At 42.5% G+C, this 15,645-nt stretch overlaps 1 protein-coding gene across 3 annotated transcripts in view; it reads left to right on the top strand.

Annotated features, from left to right (window-relative positions):
- The first annotated feature begins 10,185 nt into the window (after nt 1-10,185).
- LOC114647313 (tolloid-like protein 2) overlaps nt 10,186-15,645 on the top strand; it is a 339,436-nt gene continuing 333,976 nt past the window's right edge. For all 3 annotated transcript variants that reach the window (XM_051923412.1, XM_028796002.2, XM_051923413.1), the window contains exon 1: nt 10,186-10,637. In XM_051923412.1, coding sequence (XP_051779372.1) covers nt 10,457-10,637 — 181 coding nt within the window. In that variant the 5' untranslated portion in view covers nt 10,186-10,456. The remainder of the gene's footprint in view (nt 10,638-15,645) is intronic.

The raw sequence follows: 15,645 nt of genomic DNA on the forward strand, positions 1-15,645 counted from the left end.
CAATCGTGTGCCCTAGCTTTGTGGCATTTATTACTTCACGCGGGATCAGACCCTGTAACCCTGCTGAGGATGAATTTATCTGTTTGGAATCTGCATGTCATGGTGTTTACATCATGTCAAAAAAAGAAAATCCAAAGGAATATAAGCGGTGTCATGTCAGCACTCAAAATTTAGAATTTTGCAATTTCAAATTAAGGATACTCAACCAGTAATTATTTTATTATTGTTAAATGATACATAATGCGAGGACAGCTCTAATCATAAGAGCTAGCTAGTTTGGTTAGCTAATAACTAAGTTGTCCCAGCATCTTATCCCAACACTAAACATAAATCTAAAATTAAATTCTCAAGCACCATTACGCCTAATCTGTATCCAATTTATGGTGTACTCATTTTGACTTTACCTTAAACATTATTTAAAAATGTATACTGTACATAATAATTTCACTGGACTGATGAAAATATACAGAAAATTAATGACTGAGTGGTAATTCCAGTTATACAAATTTTCCATCAATTGAGCTTCATATGCCTTATAGCACTTTTTCTGGTGCTGCGATGTTCTTTGTTTTATATAGCGCCCTGATGTGTGGAGTACAAGTCACAGGAGGTTCTGCTCAAGCTTTATAACACACTGGTGAGGCCTCATCTGGAGTACTGGGTGCAGTTTTGGTCTCCAAGCTACAAAAAGGATATAACAGCACTAGAAAAGGTCCAGAGAAGAGTGACTGGGCTGAGTCCAGGGCTACAGGGGACGAGTTATGAGGAAAGACTAAAAGAGCTGAGCCTTTACAGTTTAAGAAAAAGAAGATTAAGAGGAGACCTGATTGACCTGATTGATTTAAAATTATGAAGGGAATTAGTCCAGAGAATCGAGACGGTGACTTTAATATGAATTCATCAAGAACATGGATACAGTTGGAAACTTGTTAAGGGGAAATTTCACACAAACATCTGGATGTTTACACAGAAACCCATAAACAGATGGATCAAGTGACCAAGTAGTGTGGTAGACAGTAGGGCATTAGGGACTTTCAAAACTCGACTTGATGTTATTTTAGAATTAGGTGGATAGGAACAGCAAGCTTTGCTGGGCTGAATGACCTGTTCTCATATAGATTGTACTAATTTTTGCAAATGTAATAAAAAAATAAAATGGCTGAATTATCATTCAGATCTTTTGCCATGACACTCAACATCTGGCTCAGGTGCATCCAGTCCTATTGATCATCATTGAGATGTTTGGAGTCCACTTGTGTATGTCAGTTCAAGTGATGGCACGTGATTAGAAAAGATCTACGCCTGCTAATAGGTCACACAGCTGACCGTGTGTATCAGAGCAGAACTCGAGCCAAGTGGTTGAAGGAGTTGCCTGTAGAGAATAGAGATAGGATTGTGTTGAAGCATGTTTAAAGGAGAAGACTACAAGAAAAGAAAAAAATAAAGGTCTACAGCATTGAAGTTTCCCAAGAATACAGTGGCCTCCGTAATTCTTAAAAGAAGATGTTTGAAACAGCCTAAAGCTGACCAAAGTGAGTAATCATGAGAGAAGGGCTTTGATGGTATCTGGATGAGATGTTGGGACAGCTTAGCTATTAGCTAAACAAATGGGCTTGGTGGACTGAGTGGTCTCCTCTCGTTTGTCAGATTTCTTATGTTTTTAAGAGAGGTGACCAACAATCCATTGGTCACTTTGCCTGAGCTCCAACGAACCTGACTGGAGATGAGGGAAACATCCAGAAGAACCCCCATCACTGCAACACTCCAGCGATCTGGCTTTATGGCAGAATGGCCAGTTGGAAGTCTCTCCTCAGTGAAAGGACACATAGAAGCCTGCTTGGGGTTTGCAAAAAGGCCCCTAACAGACCCTCCAACTGTGAGAAAACAAGATGCTCAATAATGTACAACCAAGCTGGAACTGTTTGGCTTCATTTCAAAGTGTCAGGTCTGGAGGAATACCAGATACTGTTTTCTTTTCCTCAGCATGCAGTTTCGTCTACTGGTCCTCGCATTGCGAAAGTGTGTACTCAGTATCAATGAAATCATAAGTTGTTTGGGTGTCTCATTGCTTTACATTCACACTGACTGATTCAAAAGGCATGAGGTGTTCTCAGCAGAAAACATAGCCAGTTTGCATTCCCAAAACAAAAGGCCCTTTCCACTACATTTCTGTCCTTCTCAAACATTTCTTAAGTTCAGCTCTTACCCTTCTTTTATGAAATGTTTCTGTATGTGACAACTGTCAAGTCCTACTGGGTACATAAAAGAGCGTGACATCAGCCAGCCACCACCTCAAACACTCCACCTTTTTAGTTAGCCCTTTCAGCAGTCTCTTTGTGCTGTTTTCTAAGACAAATGCTATGTACACTCATTGGCCACTTTATTTGCTAGTACCAAGTTGGACTCCCTTTTACATTCAGAACTGCTGTAATTTTTCATGGCATAGATTCAACAAGGTGCTGGAAGCATTCCTCAGGGATTTTGGTCCATATTGACCTGATAGCATCACACACTTGCTGCACATTTGTCAGCTGTCCTTCCATGATGTGAATCTCCTGTTCCACCACATCCCAAAGGGTGCTGTATTGGAGAAGATCTGGTGACTGTGGAGGTCATTTGAGTCCAGTGAACTCATCATCATGTTCAAGAAACCAGTTTGAGATGATCTGAGCTTTGTGACATGGCGTGTTATTCTATTGGAAGTCGCCATCAGAAGATGGGAACACTGCGGTCATAAAGGGATGGACATGGTCAACAACAATAGTCAGGTAAGGTAGGCTGTGGCATTAAAACAATGCTCAGTTGGTACCAAGGGGCCCAAAGTGTGCCAATAAAATATCCCCCACACCATTACACCACCACCAATAGCCTGAACTGTGGATTTGATGCCAAATTATGACTGTCATCCGAATGTTGCAGCAGAAATCGAGACTCATCAAACCAGCAATATTTTTCCAATCTACTGTTGTCCAATTTTGGTTGACCCTGTGTGAATTGTAGCCTCAGTTGGCTGTTCATAGCTGACAGGAGTGGCACCCAGTGTGGTCTCCTGCTGCAAGGTTCAATGTGTTGTGTGTTCAGAGATGCTCTTCTGCACACCTTAGTTTTAACGAGTGCTTATTTGAGTTCCTGTTGCATTTCTATCAGCTCAAACCAGTCTGGCCATTCTACTCTGACCTCTGGCATCAACATGGCATTTTCTCCCAGATGACTGCTGCTCACTGGATGCTTTCCCTTTTTCTGACCATTCTCTGTAAACCCGAGAGATGGTTGTGTGTGAAAATCCTAGTAGAGCAGCGGTTTCTGCAATACTCCGGGCAGCCTGTCTGGCACCAACAACCATGCCACATTCCTTTAAATTTAGTGAATTTCGCCCTTGGGATTAATAAAGTATCCTATCTATCTATCTATCTATCTATCTATCTATCTATCTATCTATCTATCTATCTATCTATCTATCTATCTATCTATCTATCTATCTATCTATCTATCTATCTATCTATCTATCTATCTAAAATAACCTTTCTTCTCTTTTCTGACCCTTGGTTTAAACTTCAGCAGGTCATCTTGACAACGTCTACATGCCTTACTGCATTGACTTGCTGCCATGTGATAGGGTGTGTCGATATTTGCATTAAACTCGTCTTCTGATTGGGTTGTGACTTTGGCTCTGCCAGATCTCTTTCAGTTTCCAAATGGCTTTGGATTGTTTGGGGCACCACTGGGCTCGCTGACACTTGGATTTTTTATTTATTTTTTTGCAATTTCTCTAAATGAAAGGCCTAAACTTCTAACAGTTACTTGTTAATTGCCGTTTTCTTGCCATTATCATGGGAATTTATAACTTTCTACAGTGTAATATTGTCCAAGTCATACTTCACAGGATGTAGTAACACAGTCTCTTCCATCTCTACTTTAAGACAGACTGAGGGTTTTTAAGTAATCAGCAGAAGTTGGGACACCTGGGAAAATTGTTTGCTTCAATTTGCAGGACTCGATTTACTTTATTTGCTGCAGAACATCTGTAGGATGTGACCTATTAGTTTTTCCCTGAAGAAGGCCCATTTGTAATATTCTATTTACTTTTTTCAGTTTTTGCTAACCTAAAGTTTAAATTTAAGCCTCTGCTTACCTATTTACAATTTTAGGTCATTAATTGCATTTCAGCTGATTAATTTTGAAGAAAAACTGAGGTGTTATAAAACTTTTGACCGGTACTCTGTGTGTGTGTGTGTATGTATGTGTGTGTGTGCGTGTGTGTATGTATACTTTTTTTTTACTATATTTCTTAAGGTTTTTGAATTAATTTACCAATTATTGAATTATTTTGCAAAAGCTAATGCATTACACGGAAGAAATTAATTTTTGGAAAATTATCAGTGTTTTTTTACAGAACAAATGTTATACCAATTTGGGAAATAATGCTTTTTTTCAGATCGATCAGATGATGTCATTTCACAGAGCACAGTGTGCCAGGACTCTGTATACACAACAGTACAATTTCGAGGTCGAGGTCTTCTTATTGTCACATATACAATGCACAGTGACATTCTTACTTTTGTAATGTTCCTTGCAGACACAATAATTAATATAAAACATCAGGCTCAAGAAAACAACTCAAAGTTAAATCTAATATTAATAATAATCACAGTAAATAAAACTGAAAACAACATTATGTATGTAAAAAATCATGAATGTGGCGCTTAATTTTGCTCATTTAATTACACACACTTATCACATTTGGCGCTTGAACAGCATTATTAACAGTTCTGGAGTTAACTTCTTAACTGGAATCATCAGGTAGTAGCAACCTTTCATCTGATTGGTCGGCCCAGCACTGACTCAGCTGTGGAATGGCCAGCAGAGGGAGGCATCTGATTGGCTGAGGTCTCCAGGATGCTGACTGTGTCTGGCTTGTCTGACTTCTTTTCTACATCCTGGCTCTAGTTGTGCACTTGGCTGATGGTCAGATGATGTCGTTTTTCAGTTTATGTTAATTAGTTTCTACTTTTTTGATGTATTTGAACAAATCTGTATCCTCATACGTGATAGTTCTGTAGAAAGTGAGTAGTGTATTTTGCCGTGAGAGTTGTCACGGTGCTCTGCAGTACACTCGGTGTACTCTGTTGTGTTGTATTTCTGAGGTGGCCAAGACAGACTCTCTCTCTCTCTGTGAAGAGCATTACTTGTGTTCTGTTTGGTGTGTTGTGTTTACTCCAGTTTTTGATACCCACTACATGCTAAGCCTCCCTGGAAGGGGGTCTCTCTCTAAATTGCATCTCCCAAGATTTCTTCCATGTTTTTTTTTCCCCTAAAAGGTATTTTGGGAGTATTTCTTATCTTCTTAGAAAGTCAAGGCTGGAGGGCTGTCAAAAAACAGGGCCTGTTAAAGCCCATTGAGGTGTTCCTTGTGTGATTTTGGACTCTACAAGAAATAAATTACTGTCATTTTTCTTAAATCTCACAGTTGTGGTGTTAATCATTCAGTAGCACCTGCCTGATGGAAGGATAAAGAATAATGTCCATGCAGAGGGTGACAGGGATCCTTTATGATTTGTTGAGCCTTTCCCAGACAGCCCTTGGCACATATGTCCTGCAGGGTTGGTGTCCATGTGCCAGTGATGATCTGTGATGTTTTCAGCACTCTCTGCAATGCCTTGAGATCCTTAGCTGTGAACTGCTGCCATAGGCTATTCAGTGAGGGCGGCTGGGGACCATCGGGCCTTCCTGAGATGTCTGAGAAAGTCAAGTCACCGATGAGCCTTTTGGATGACCACTGTGGTGTGTTCTGTAGACGTGTCTCAAAACATAACAAATACAACACAACACAAGACACTTCAGATACACAATGACATGCAAAGAAATAAACAGCGAGCAGGTGATGGTGGGGGAAATGCTGTCTCACACTTCAGAGGCTTTGGGTCAATCCTGCCTTGGCCATTCCCTACCTACCTTTCTTTCTCTCTGTCTCTTTCTTTCTTTTTCTCTGTCTCTCTCTATATTTCTTTGTTTCCCTCTTTCTTCTGTCTCTTTGTTTTCCTCCTTTCTTTGTTTCCGTCTCTTTCTCTCTTTCTTTCTATATTTCTTTCTTTGTTTCCCTCTTTCTTCTGTCTCTTTGTTTTCCTCCTTTCTTTGTTTCCCTCTTTCTTTCTTTCTCTTTCTTTTTTTCCCTCTTTCTCTCTTTCTGTCTCTCTCTCTTTCTTTATCTCTCCTTTTTCTTTTTCTATCTTTCTGTTTCTTTGTTTCCCTCTTTCTTTTTTCTTTTTCTTTTTCTCTCTTTTTCTTTTTACTCTTTCTTCCACTCTCTTTCTGTCTTTCTTTCCTTCTCTTTCTTTCTTTGTTTCCCTCTTTCACTCTGTATTTTTTCTTCTCTCTACAGTGTATTTCTTTTTCTTTCTTGTCTTTCTTTCTCTGTCTCTCTTTCCCTCTATTTTTCCTTTGTCTCTCTCTCTGTCTTTCTTTCTCTCTGTGTGCCTTTCTTTCCCTCTCTGTCTCTTTCTTTCTTGCCTTTCTCTCTTTCTTTTTCTTTCATTCTTTCTTGTTCCTCCCTGTTTGCCTGGTTTTTCAGTGCCTCTGTTTTTCAAAGAATTTGCAGCTTGGCTTGCTAAGTGGCTCTAAATCAGACCAGTGTGGTGGCCTGGGGAATGACCCGGGCACTGACAGGCTCTCCATGAATCTGTATGTGTTACACAGAAGTTACATAAGAGGACTTTAAATAAGTGTGAAGGTGGGCGTCAGAAGATCTCACATGCCTGGCAGGCAAGCTGGGCTATCGGAGTTTACAGCTGCTTAGGTAGTGGAGCTTTAAAGTTGCCTTGAAATTGGACGGGATGCCAGTGTCGTTGAGCCCATTAAGTGGTTATGTCTTCATGGCTTTGATGGTTGCATTTTCATACTTTTAGGAGGTGAGGTGACAAATGTGTCTTTAAGATTTTCCATGTTGGAGGCGATGATGGCCTTTTGAAAGCAGCCATGATGTGACATTTAAAAGTCAAAGTGCAGTCCCCCTTAATCACAGACTGTTATCGCATCCCGCTCAGCTCAGGCTTGCAACGTATTGGCAGAGGGTGGTGAAGCTGGCACAGAATATTACTGACACACAGCTGTCTTCTGTTTTGGGCGTACACAAATCACACTGCCTGAGAAAAGGTGAAAACGGTATTATTGAAGACCTCTGGCAGTCTGCATGGTGACTTCTATCCCTACTAACACTCGCAGCAGCCACCAGTAGAGTCTGGGACAGTTTTCTTGGGGAGTCGCTCCTATTAACAACTGAATGCATTTTCTTATGTACGGTGCTCTCCGTAAGCTTTAGGACAAAGGCACATTTTTTTCCTTGGTTTACCTCTCTCCTTCATAGTTTAAAATCACAAATCAAACAATTCAGACATCGTGACTAAAGTGCACATTGCAGACTTTCATTTAAGGGGATTTGCAAACATTTCAGTCCCACCCTGTAGAAATGACAACACTTTTTCTCCACTGTCCTCCCATTGCAGGGCACCATAATGTTTGGGACACTCAGGTGGGTTCCATTGCTTCATAAGACACCTCAGCCTGCTTTTGCACTTTGGAGTCTGTAGTTGCTGTTGTTCCACATGAGGACAAGGAAACTCAAAGAAGCCATTACGAAGCCCCCAAGTCCTATATATATTTTCCTTTTTTTTTTTTACTATGGATTATATCTTGCTTTCAATAAATAATTGATCAAAAAGCAATTCACATTTGAAATTATTGTATGCACAGAGGTTGAGGCGCATTGAGGGACAGAGGAGTAATGGTGGTGAGCACAAAGTCGAAGAAGGAAAATGAGAGTCCGACAAGAATTCTTGAGTTCTGTGTTTTTGGTTTTGGTCTCAAAATTCAAAGTGCTGCTGTGGCACGTGCCGTACATTAAAAAAAATGAGATTTTAACTCTGGGCGGCACGGTGGTGCAGTGGTAGCGCTGCTGCCTCGCAGTTAGGAGACCCGGGTTCGCTTCCCGGGTCCTCCCTGCGTGGAGTTTGCATGTTGTCCCCATGTCTGCGTGGGCTTCCTCCAGGCGCTCCGGTTTCCTCCCACAATCCAAAGACATGCAGGTTAGGTGGATTGGCGATTCTAAATTGGCCCTAGTGTGTGCTGGGTGTGTTTGTGTGTATGTGTGTGTCCTGCGGTGGGTTGGCACCCTGCCCGGGATTGCTTCCTGCCTCGTGCCCTGTGTTGGCTGGGATTGGCTCCAGCAGACCCCCGTGACCCTGTGTTCGGATTCAGCGGGTTGGAAAATGGATGGATGGATTTTAACTCTTTAGACACCTTCACTTTTTTCACATTTTGCTATGTTGCTACCTTGTGCTAAAATCATTCTTTTTCTTTTTTGTTATTAAGCAACACCCTCCACCCCAGAATGGTGAAAATGAAAACAGGATATTAGAAATGTGAGGTTTGAATACACAATGGGAGGTCTGAAAATCGAAAGGACACCTCATGAGAAGGACATAGGAGTTGTAGTGGACTTGACACTATTAACTCCCAGTCAGTGTTCAGAAGTTATTAAGAAGGCTAACAGAATGTCAGGTTATATAGCGCCTTGATGTGTGGAGTACAAGTCACAGGAGGTTCTGCTCAAGCTTTATAACACACTGGCGAGGCCTCATCTGGAGTACTGGGTGCAGTTTTGGTCTCCAGGTTGCAAAAAGGACATAGCAGCACTAGAAAAGGTCCAGAGAAGAGCAACTAGGGTGAGTTCAGGGCTACAGGGGATGAGTTAAGAGGAAAGATTAAAAGAGCTGAGCCTTTATAGTTTAAGGAAAAGGAGATTAAGAGGAGACCTGACTGAAGTGTTTAAAATTATGAAGGGAATTAGTCCAGTGGATTGAGACTGTGACTTTAAAATAAGTTCATCAAGAACATGGAGACACATGTTAAGGGTAAATTTCACACAAATAGGAAGCTTTTCTTTTCACAGAGAACCACAGACATATGGAATAAGTGACTAAGCAGTATTGCAGACAGTAGGACTTTAGGGACATTCAAACTTGACATGAGGCTTTTTAAAAAAAAAAAAAAATTCAGTAGATAGGACTGGGGCGGCACAGGTGGGTAGCGCTGCTGCCTCGCAGTTGGGAGACGTGGGGACCTGGGTTCGCTTCCCGGGCCCTCCCTGCGTGAAGTTTACATGTTCTCCCCGTGTCTGCGTGGGTTTCCTCCAGGCGCTCCGGTTTCCTCCCACAGTCCAAAGACATGCAGGTTAGGTGGATTGGTGATTCTAAATTGGCCCTAGTGTGTGCTTGGTGTGTTTGTGTGTGTGTCCTGCGGTGGGTTGGCACCCTGCCCAGGATTGGTTCCCTGCCTTGTGCCCTGTGTTGGCTGGGATTGGCTCCAGCGGACCCCCGTGACCCTGTGTTCGGATTCAACGGGTTGGAAAATGGATGGATGGATAGATAGGACTGGCAACCTTTGTTATGCTGAATGGCCTGTTCTCGTCCAGATTGTTCTAATGTTCCAAAGGAAGAAAAGAGATGCTATTCTACCCAGTCGATGAAGTTGTTGGCATAACAAATAGTTCTCTTTCTTTAGAAATGGTTCATTACCAAGCCACACAACCCAGTAAAGTACTACAGTATTTGAGCACCATTATGTTTGAGTGTGTATGAGTGGCTGCATCGTTTAACAAAATGGTTTTAGTTGTTACACAAAAAGTATTTAGCTGCATGTACAGTAAGTATTTCAAAGAATTCATCAGTTTTTGCTGCATGTTCTGAGTAGAGTTGTGTGGCATGTTTTAGTTTGCATCTTAAAGTAATGTATATATGAAATAACCAATACAATACGTATGATAAACCATACTTGACTATGCATCTTTTCCCCTTTGTATAAGTTTTGCACTTCAAAGTCCCGTTGGAAAACGAATTCTGTTTTTACGAATTCATAAAATTAATTTTGCTAAACAAAGTAAAAATATAACGAGTATCGTATTCAATCCCTGCTTCTGCCTACTGCCGTGCACTTTTCTTTATACGCCTTACCTTTTATTAAATCACGGCGGCTGCGCACGATGTCGCTTAAGGCGACAGTTTCCTGTTCTAGTCCGGATCGCTGTTACCTGCACAGTGCCGACCAGGGGTTGGCTGCAGCTGCGATTGATTGGCAAGCGTTAGGAACGCCCCCAGAGAGAGAGAGAGAGTAAGCGAGAGAAAGTGGGAATGCGAGAGTCACACAGGCACAGTGAGCGAGCGAGTGAGCGGGCTGCTTGCTCTGCTGCAGACTCACCACTGTTGAGCTCATTAATCAAAGCGGTGGAGAGAGAGAACAGCTCGGAAAAGTAGCGTCCCTCGCGGTTTCATCTCCGTGCACTAGCAGAGCGTGACGCTCGGGATTTGGAACCACCTCCTCCTGCTTCTTCTACCTCTCTGCTTCCCGGACGAGCTGAAGCGCTCGAGCTGCGCGGTGCAGTGCAGCGCGACTCCTCAGTCCAGCCATGCGCTGCGCTCGAGTCGCCCGCAAGACTTTCTGGACGCTGACACTGCTCGAGATGTCGCTGGTGGTGCTGTCCCGTGGGAGCGACGCAGTGGATTATGAGTACGCTTCCAACACTTTTGAGTACTTGCTGGAGCCGGACAGCGCCGCGGAGGTGAACTACAAGGATCCGTGCAAAGCCGGTAAGTGAAGCGCCGCGCGCACGTCCCGAACGGAGTTTGACCGCTTGGTCGTGTCTCCCAGGCGGCGAGATGTTTGTATTCATATGCAAACGAGGCGCGCACGCATTGTGCTGCTGTTATTGTGCGCATCAACCCCCCCAATACACTCTCTCTCTCTCTCTCACACACACACACACACACACAAGCGAGCACTCCTCTCTCCTCCCGGCTGTTGCGGTGATCGGTCCCGCGATTGCGCGCCTGCCGGACAGGTGCAAACGTCACCCCCAATTAAACACTTACTGTTTTAAGGACGGCCGCATGGCAAGAAGCGCAGGCAGCGCGTAGTTGCACTTCTTTTGAACTCTGAAGAATCAATGGACCGAGCAGCAGATACCCTGCGTGTTCCCGTTTGCCAATCGCCCCTACCTTTGCGCGTCCTCGCAAGCCGACCTAAAGAACTTTCTTCCCACCCTTGAGCGTAAGCGAAGGAGCAGCGCCTGTTAAAAGACCGCGTCACCCACTGATGGCTGGCTGATTCATTGGATTGTAAGTCACGAAACTACATCCCCTGATGCACTGGGGGGAGACCCAGAGCTAGTTACATCACATGGCAGTGCTCTCATTGTAGTAATATGAAAATAACAATTGTGCTTTTTATTTATACAGCACTTTGAAATAGGGTTGGGTATTCGAATGTCTCAAACTGCCGAATTCCGTTCGGGGTTTTGGGAGTAGCACTGAGCACGAGTCGGTAAAAACATATTGATTGGGCGCCAGTCCACTGTAGGGTACACTCGCGTGCAAAACAAAATTAAAGTTGGCAAGAAGTGGGACCGAGTGGCAATGGCTTTTTCCTTTAAGGTGTCGGGCTGCATATTGTTATTTTTTTCTTCTGACTTCCATGCCTGAATGTAACAAGCCATGTAATCTGGCATTTCAGATGTCAAATGTGTGTTGAGCAGCTCTCAATATTTTTTTAGAACATTAATGAGAAGTTAAGCAATAGGACACCTTTTATTGGCTAACTGAACCAATTACAGTAAGGCAACTGAGGCCCCTTCTTCTACAACCTGCCTGAAGAAGGGGCCTGAGCTGCCTTGGAAACTTGCATATTGTAATCGGTTCAGTTAGCTAATAAAAGGGGTCATTTTGCTTGACTTCACATTGTATCCATAAAGGCTAACATGGTACGACACCCTTCTATTTTAGAACATTAGATATACAAGACCTGCGGTGGGTTGGCACCCTGCCCGGGATTGGTTCCTGCCTTGTGCCCTGTGTTGGCTGGGATTGGCTCCAGCAAACCCCCGTGACCCTGTGTTCGGATTCAGCGGGTTGGAAAATGGATGGATATACAAGACAGCAAAAAGTATGGCTACCTACTTGGAATGGTACTACAACTTACCTGAAGAAGGGGCCTGAGCTGCTTCAAAAGGTTCCATATAGTAATCTGTTCAGTTAGCCAATAAAATGTATCATTTTGCTTCACTTCTCATTGCATCCATAATCACCAACATGGTATATCGCCCTTCTACTATTTGAACATTTAGAAAAATTGTGTCAACAACAGGCCATTCAGCCCAACAAGCTCATCTATCCTATTCACGTGGATAACTTTCCAACATTTTGTGCAAAACCTGCCTTTAAAAAGTTTCTAACCTTGTCTGTGTACTTTAAAGTAACAATTGGGATCTCCTGTACTAGTCCCTTTCATAACTTTAAAAACAAAAGTCGTGTGGTGAGATCATATTGTTTGTGTGTGTGTGTATGTATGTACGTGTGTGTGTGTGTGTGTGTGTGTGTGTGTGTATATATATATATATATATATATATATATATATATATATATATATATATAAATTACATTCATTGCAATCATCGTCCGAGTCTCGACGACCTGAATTGTGTGGGTGGTTACCTACCAGGTACAAGCATTACCTTGTAGGTAACCCCCCACACAATTCAGGTCGTTGAGACTCGGACGACGAATGCAATGAATGTAATTACTCCGAACCTACAGGCTGTCGAATAAACGAAGCACATGCCGTGGTGCAGTGTAAAGGGGCTTCGTCTCTGACGCTGATGTCCGAGGTTCGATTCCTTGAGAGGGGAGCAGTAGAGTGTGTACACCTGATGAGCCCAAATGAGGGTGAAACACGTGTCACATACTCTTTGCATTATTTGACATTAATCTATGCAATAATATATATACACACACACACACACATATATACACTATGCTTGCTTTGCTGGCCAACCCCCATGCCTGTGCTATGCGCTTGCCTCTTTTTGCGGTTCTGTTGCTCGGGGTTGCTGTTGTGGGGATGTGGTTGTACAATTTAAAGATTTTTTTTACACTTTTACTGTAAAACTTAAAACAATTTTTTGAATTTAAATTTTCGTCAATCTGCGGTGGGTTGGCACCCCGCCCAGGATTGGTTCCCTGCCTTGTGCCCTGTGTTGGCTGGGATTGGCTCCAGCAGACCCCCCGTGACCCTGTGTTTGGATTCAGCAGGTTGGAGAATGGATGGATGGATGGATTTTCCTCAATATTGCATTGAATTTTGATTTTGTGTTTGGACTTTCATCGTGACAATGCAATGTATAACTGCCCGTGATTGAATTTAGTTTCTTTCTCTCTATTAAATAAAATGACTTTTTCAAATGTTTGGCTCTGAGATTTGTCAATTGTCTTTGCAATATGTATTCTAATGGGAAACGGTTAACATTTTAATACGAATGGCATATCAAGATCTCCTTTGTTGTCTAATGTTATCCGTGGGAGATGTACTACATTACCTTTCTTGGATACATCCTTCTTTCTACAGTAATTCGTGCCTTGGAAGACCGGACGGTGTTAACAGTTGTAGATATTCTTCGGGATGTTGTTAAGTTGATGTTTTCATCTTTCTCACCACCAACTGTTTCAGCATAGTCTATTGATACGCATTTAACCAATCTGCCGTGTAACTGATTGACATTTTTGGCGTTAATTCGTTTGACTTCTTCGTTTCTCGGTGCTAGGATTGCCTGTGTACTCATTTTTTTTCTGTTGATAACCCTTCATGATGAATTTCTTCAATAAGATTTGGACATATAGTAATACATATTATGTAATTGGGAAGTTAAAGTGCAAACATTAAAATTTTATAGTAGCTGAGAGAGCAAGAACTGTGCCTATCAAAAGCATTCACACAAATGAGAGGTGAGAGGGCCGTGTGCGTGGTTGAAAATGGTTGAGAGGAAGGCGTGACTTGGAAAAAAATGTCACGGCCAAGGTCACAACTTGCGGGACTTGAAAAATCTTCCACAAGAGTCTCATCTTGTCACAGGATTTTTTTTTTTATATAATAGATGTGTGTTTATTTAAAGAGCTTCTGTAAAAAGCCACATTTCTCGCTGAAAAATGTGTCTGATAAAACAGAGGTGCTATGCTTGAAGGGTCAGAGCAGACTGTGTTTTCTAAGGAGACTCTGGTCTTTTGAAGTGTACAGCAAGCTGCTGGAAATGTTCTGTCAGTCCATAATAGTCAGGTGGTTGTTCTACGAGATGAGCTCAAAAGATGCACAATGGCTGAAGAAACTGATCAGGAAAGCCCACTACATCTCAGGGTGAACCCTGGACGCACTGAAATCTGTTGTGGAAAAGAAGATGGTGGCAAAATTGGATGCCATCATGAAAAATCTCCTCTAGGAGGTGCTGTCTTGGAGCACTTTTAATTACAGGCTTATTTCACCATGGTGTGCCAAGAAGTGCTTCTGGGGATCTTTTCTGTCTACTGCTAACATTCAGTTCAGCGCTTCCTATCATTCATTTTGAAATATCTGCACAAGATACATTTATTTATCGATTGATTGGCTGAATTATTTATCCTGTGAGTCTGGATCCTTGTTTTATTATGTTTCTGCTGCTGTATGCATCTGAAGTTCCCCATAGGATTAATAAAGTTTATCTAAAGTTCTTTAAATGTCTATCTATGGCCCCTGTTAATCTCCTTATAGCTCATACCTCTCAATCCTGGACTCGGCCTATTGACTCTTCTCTGGACTTTCTCAAGTGCTGCTATGTCTTTTTTGTAATATGGAGACCGAAACTGCACACATACTCCAGCTGAGGCTCTTCTATAGTGAGTACGTACTTGCTATGGAAAGATGGTATAAAAACAAGATGGTCTCGTGAACTAAAGATTTGGAATGTACGGCAGAAGGCAGTACCGCATCAGTGATGTTTTTCTATGACCCCGAGCATGAAAATATCTGGTTAAAAGTATATATTGTAATAAGTTTCCCCAAATATTAGACTATGCCAGGAGCAATCAGGTCCAAGGGAAGATTGAACCCTGGCACAGGCGACAGAGTACAGTAATCCCTCCTCCATCGCGGGGGTTGCGTTCCAGAGCCACCCGCGAAATAGGAAAATCCGCGAAGTAGAAACCATATGTTTATATGGTTATTTTTATATTGTCATGCTTGGGTCACAGATTTGCGCAGAAACACAGGAGGTTGTAGAGAGACAGGAACGTTATTCAAACACTGCAAACAAACATTTGTCTCTTTTTCAAAAGTTTAAACTGTGCTCCATGACAAGACAGAGATGACAGTTCTGTCTCACAATTAAAAGAATGCAAACATATCTTCCTCTTCAAAGGAGTGCAAAGCAAGCAGTCAAAAAAAACATCAGTAGGGCTTTTTGGCTTTTAAGTATGCGAAGTACCGCCGGTACAAAGCTGTTGAAGGCGGCAGCTCACACCCCCTCTGTCAGGAGCAGGAAGAGACAGAGAGAGAGCCACAGAAAAACAAAGTCAAAAATCAATACGTGCCCTTTGAGCTTTTAAGTATGCGAAGCACTGTGCAGCATGTCCTTCAGGAAGCAGCTGCACACAGCCCCCCTGCTCACACCCCCCTACGTCAGCGCAAGAGAGAGAGAGAGAGAGAAAGTAAGTTGGGTAGCTTCTCAGCCATCTGCCAATAGCGTCCCTTGTATGAAATCAACTGGGCAAACCAACTGAGGAAGCATGTGCCAGAAA

This window comes from Erpetoichthys calabaricus, chromosome 2, assembly GCF_900747795.2.
Source record: "Erpetoichthys calabaricus chromosome 2, fErpCal1.3, whole genome shotgun sequence".
In the NCBI taxonomy this organism is placed as follows: domain Eukaryota; kingdom Metazoa; phylum Chordata; class Cladistia; order Polypteriformes; family Polypteridae; genus Erpetoichthys; species Erpetoichthys calabaricus.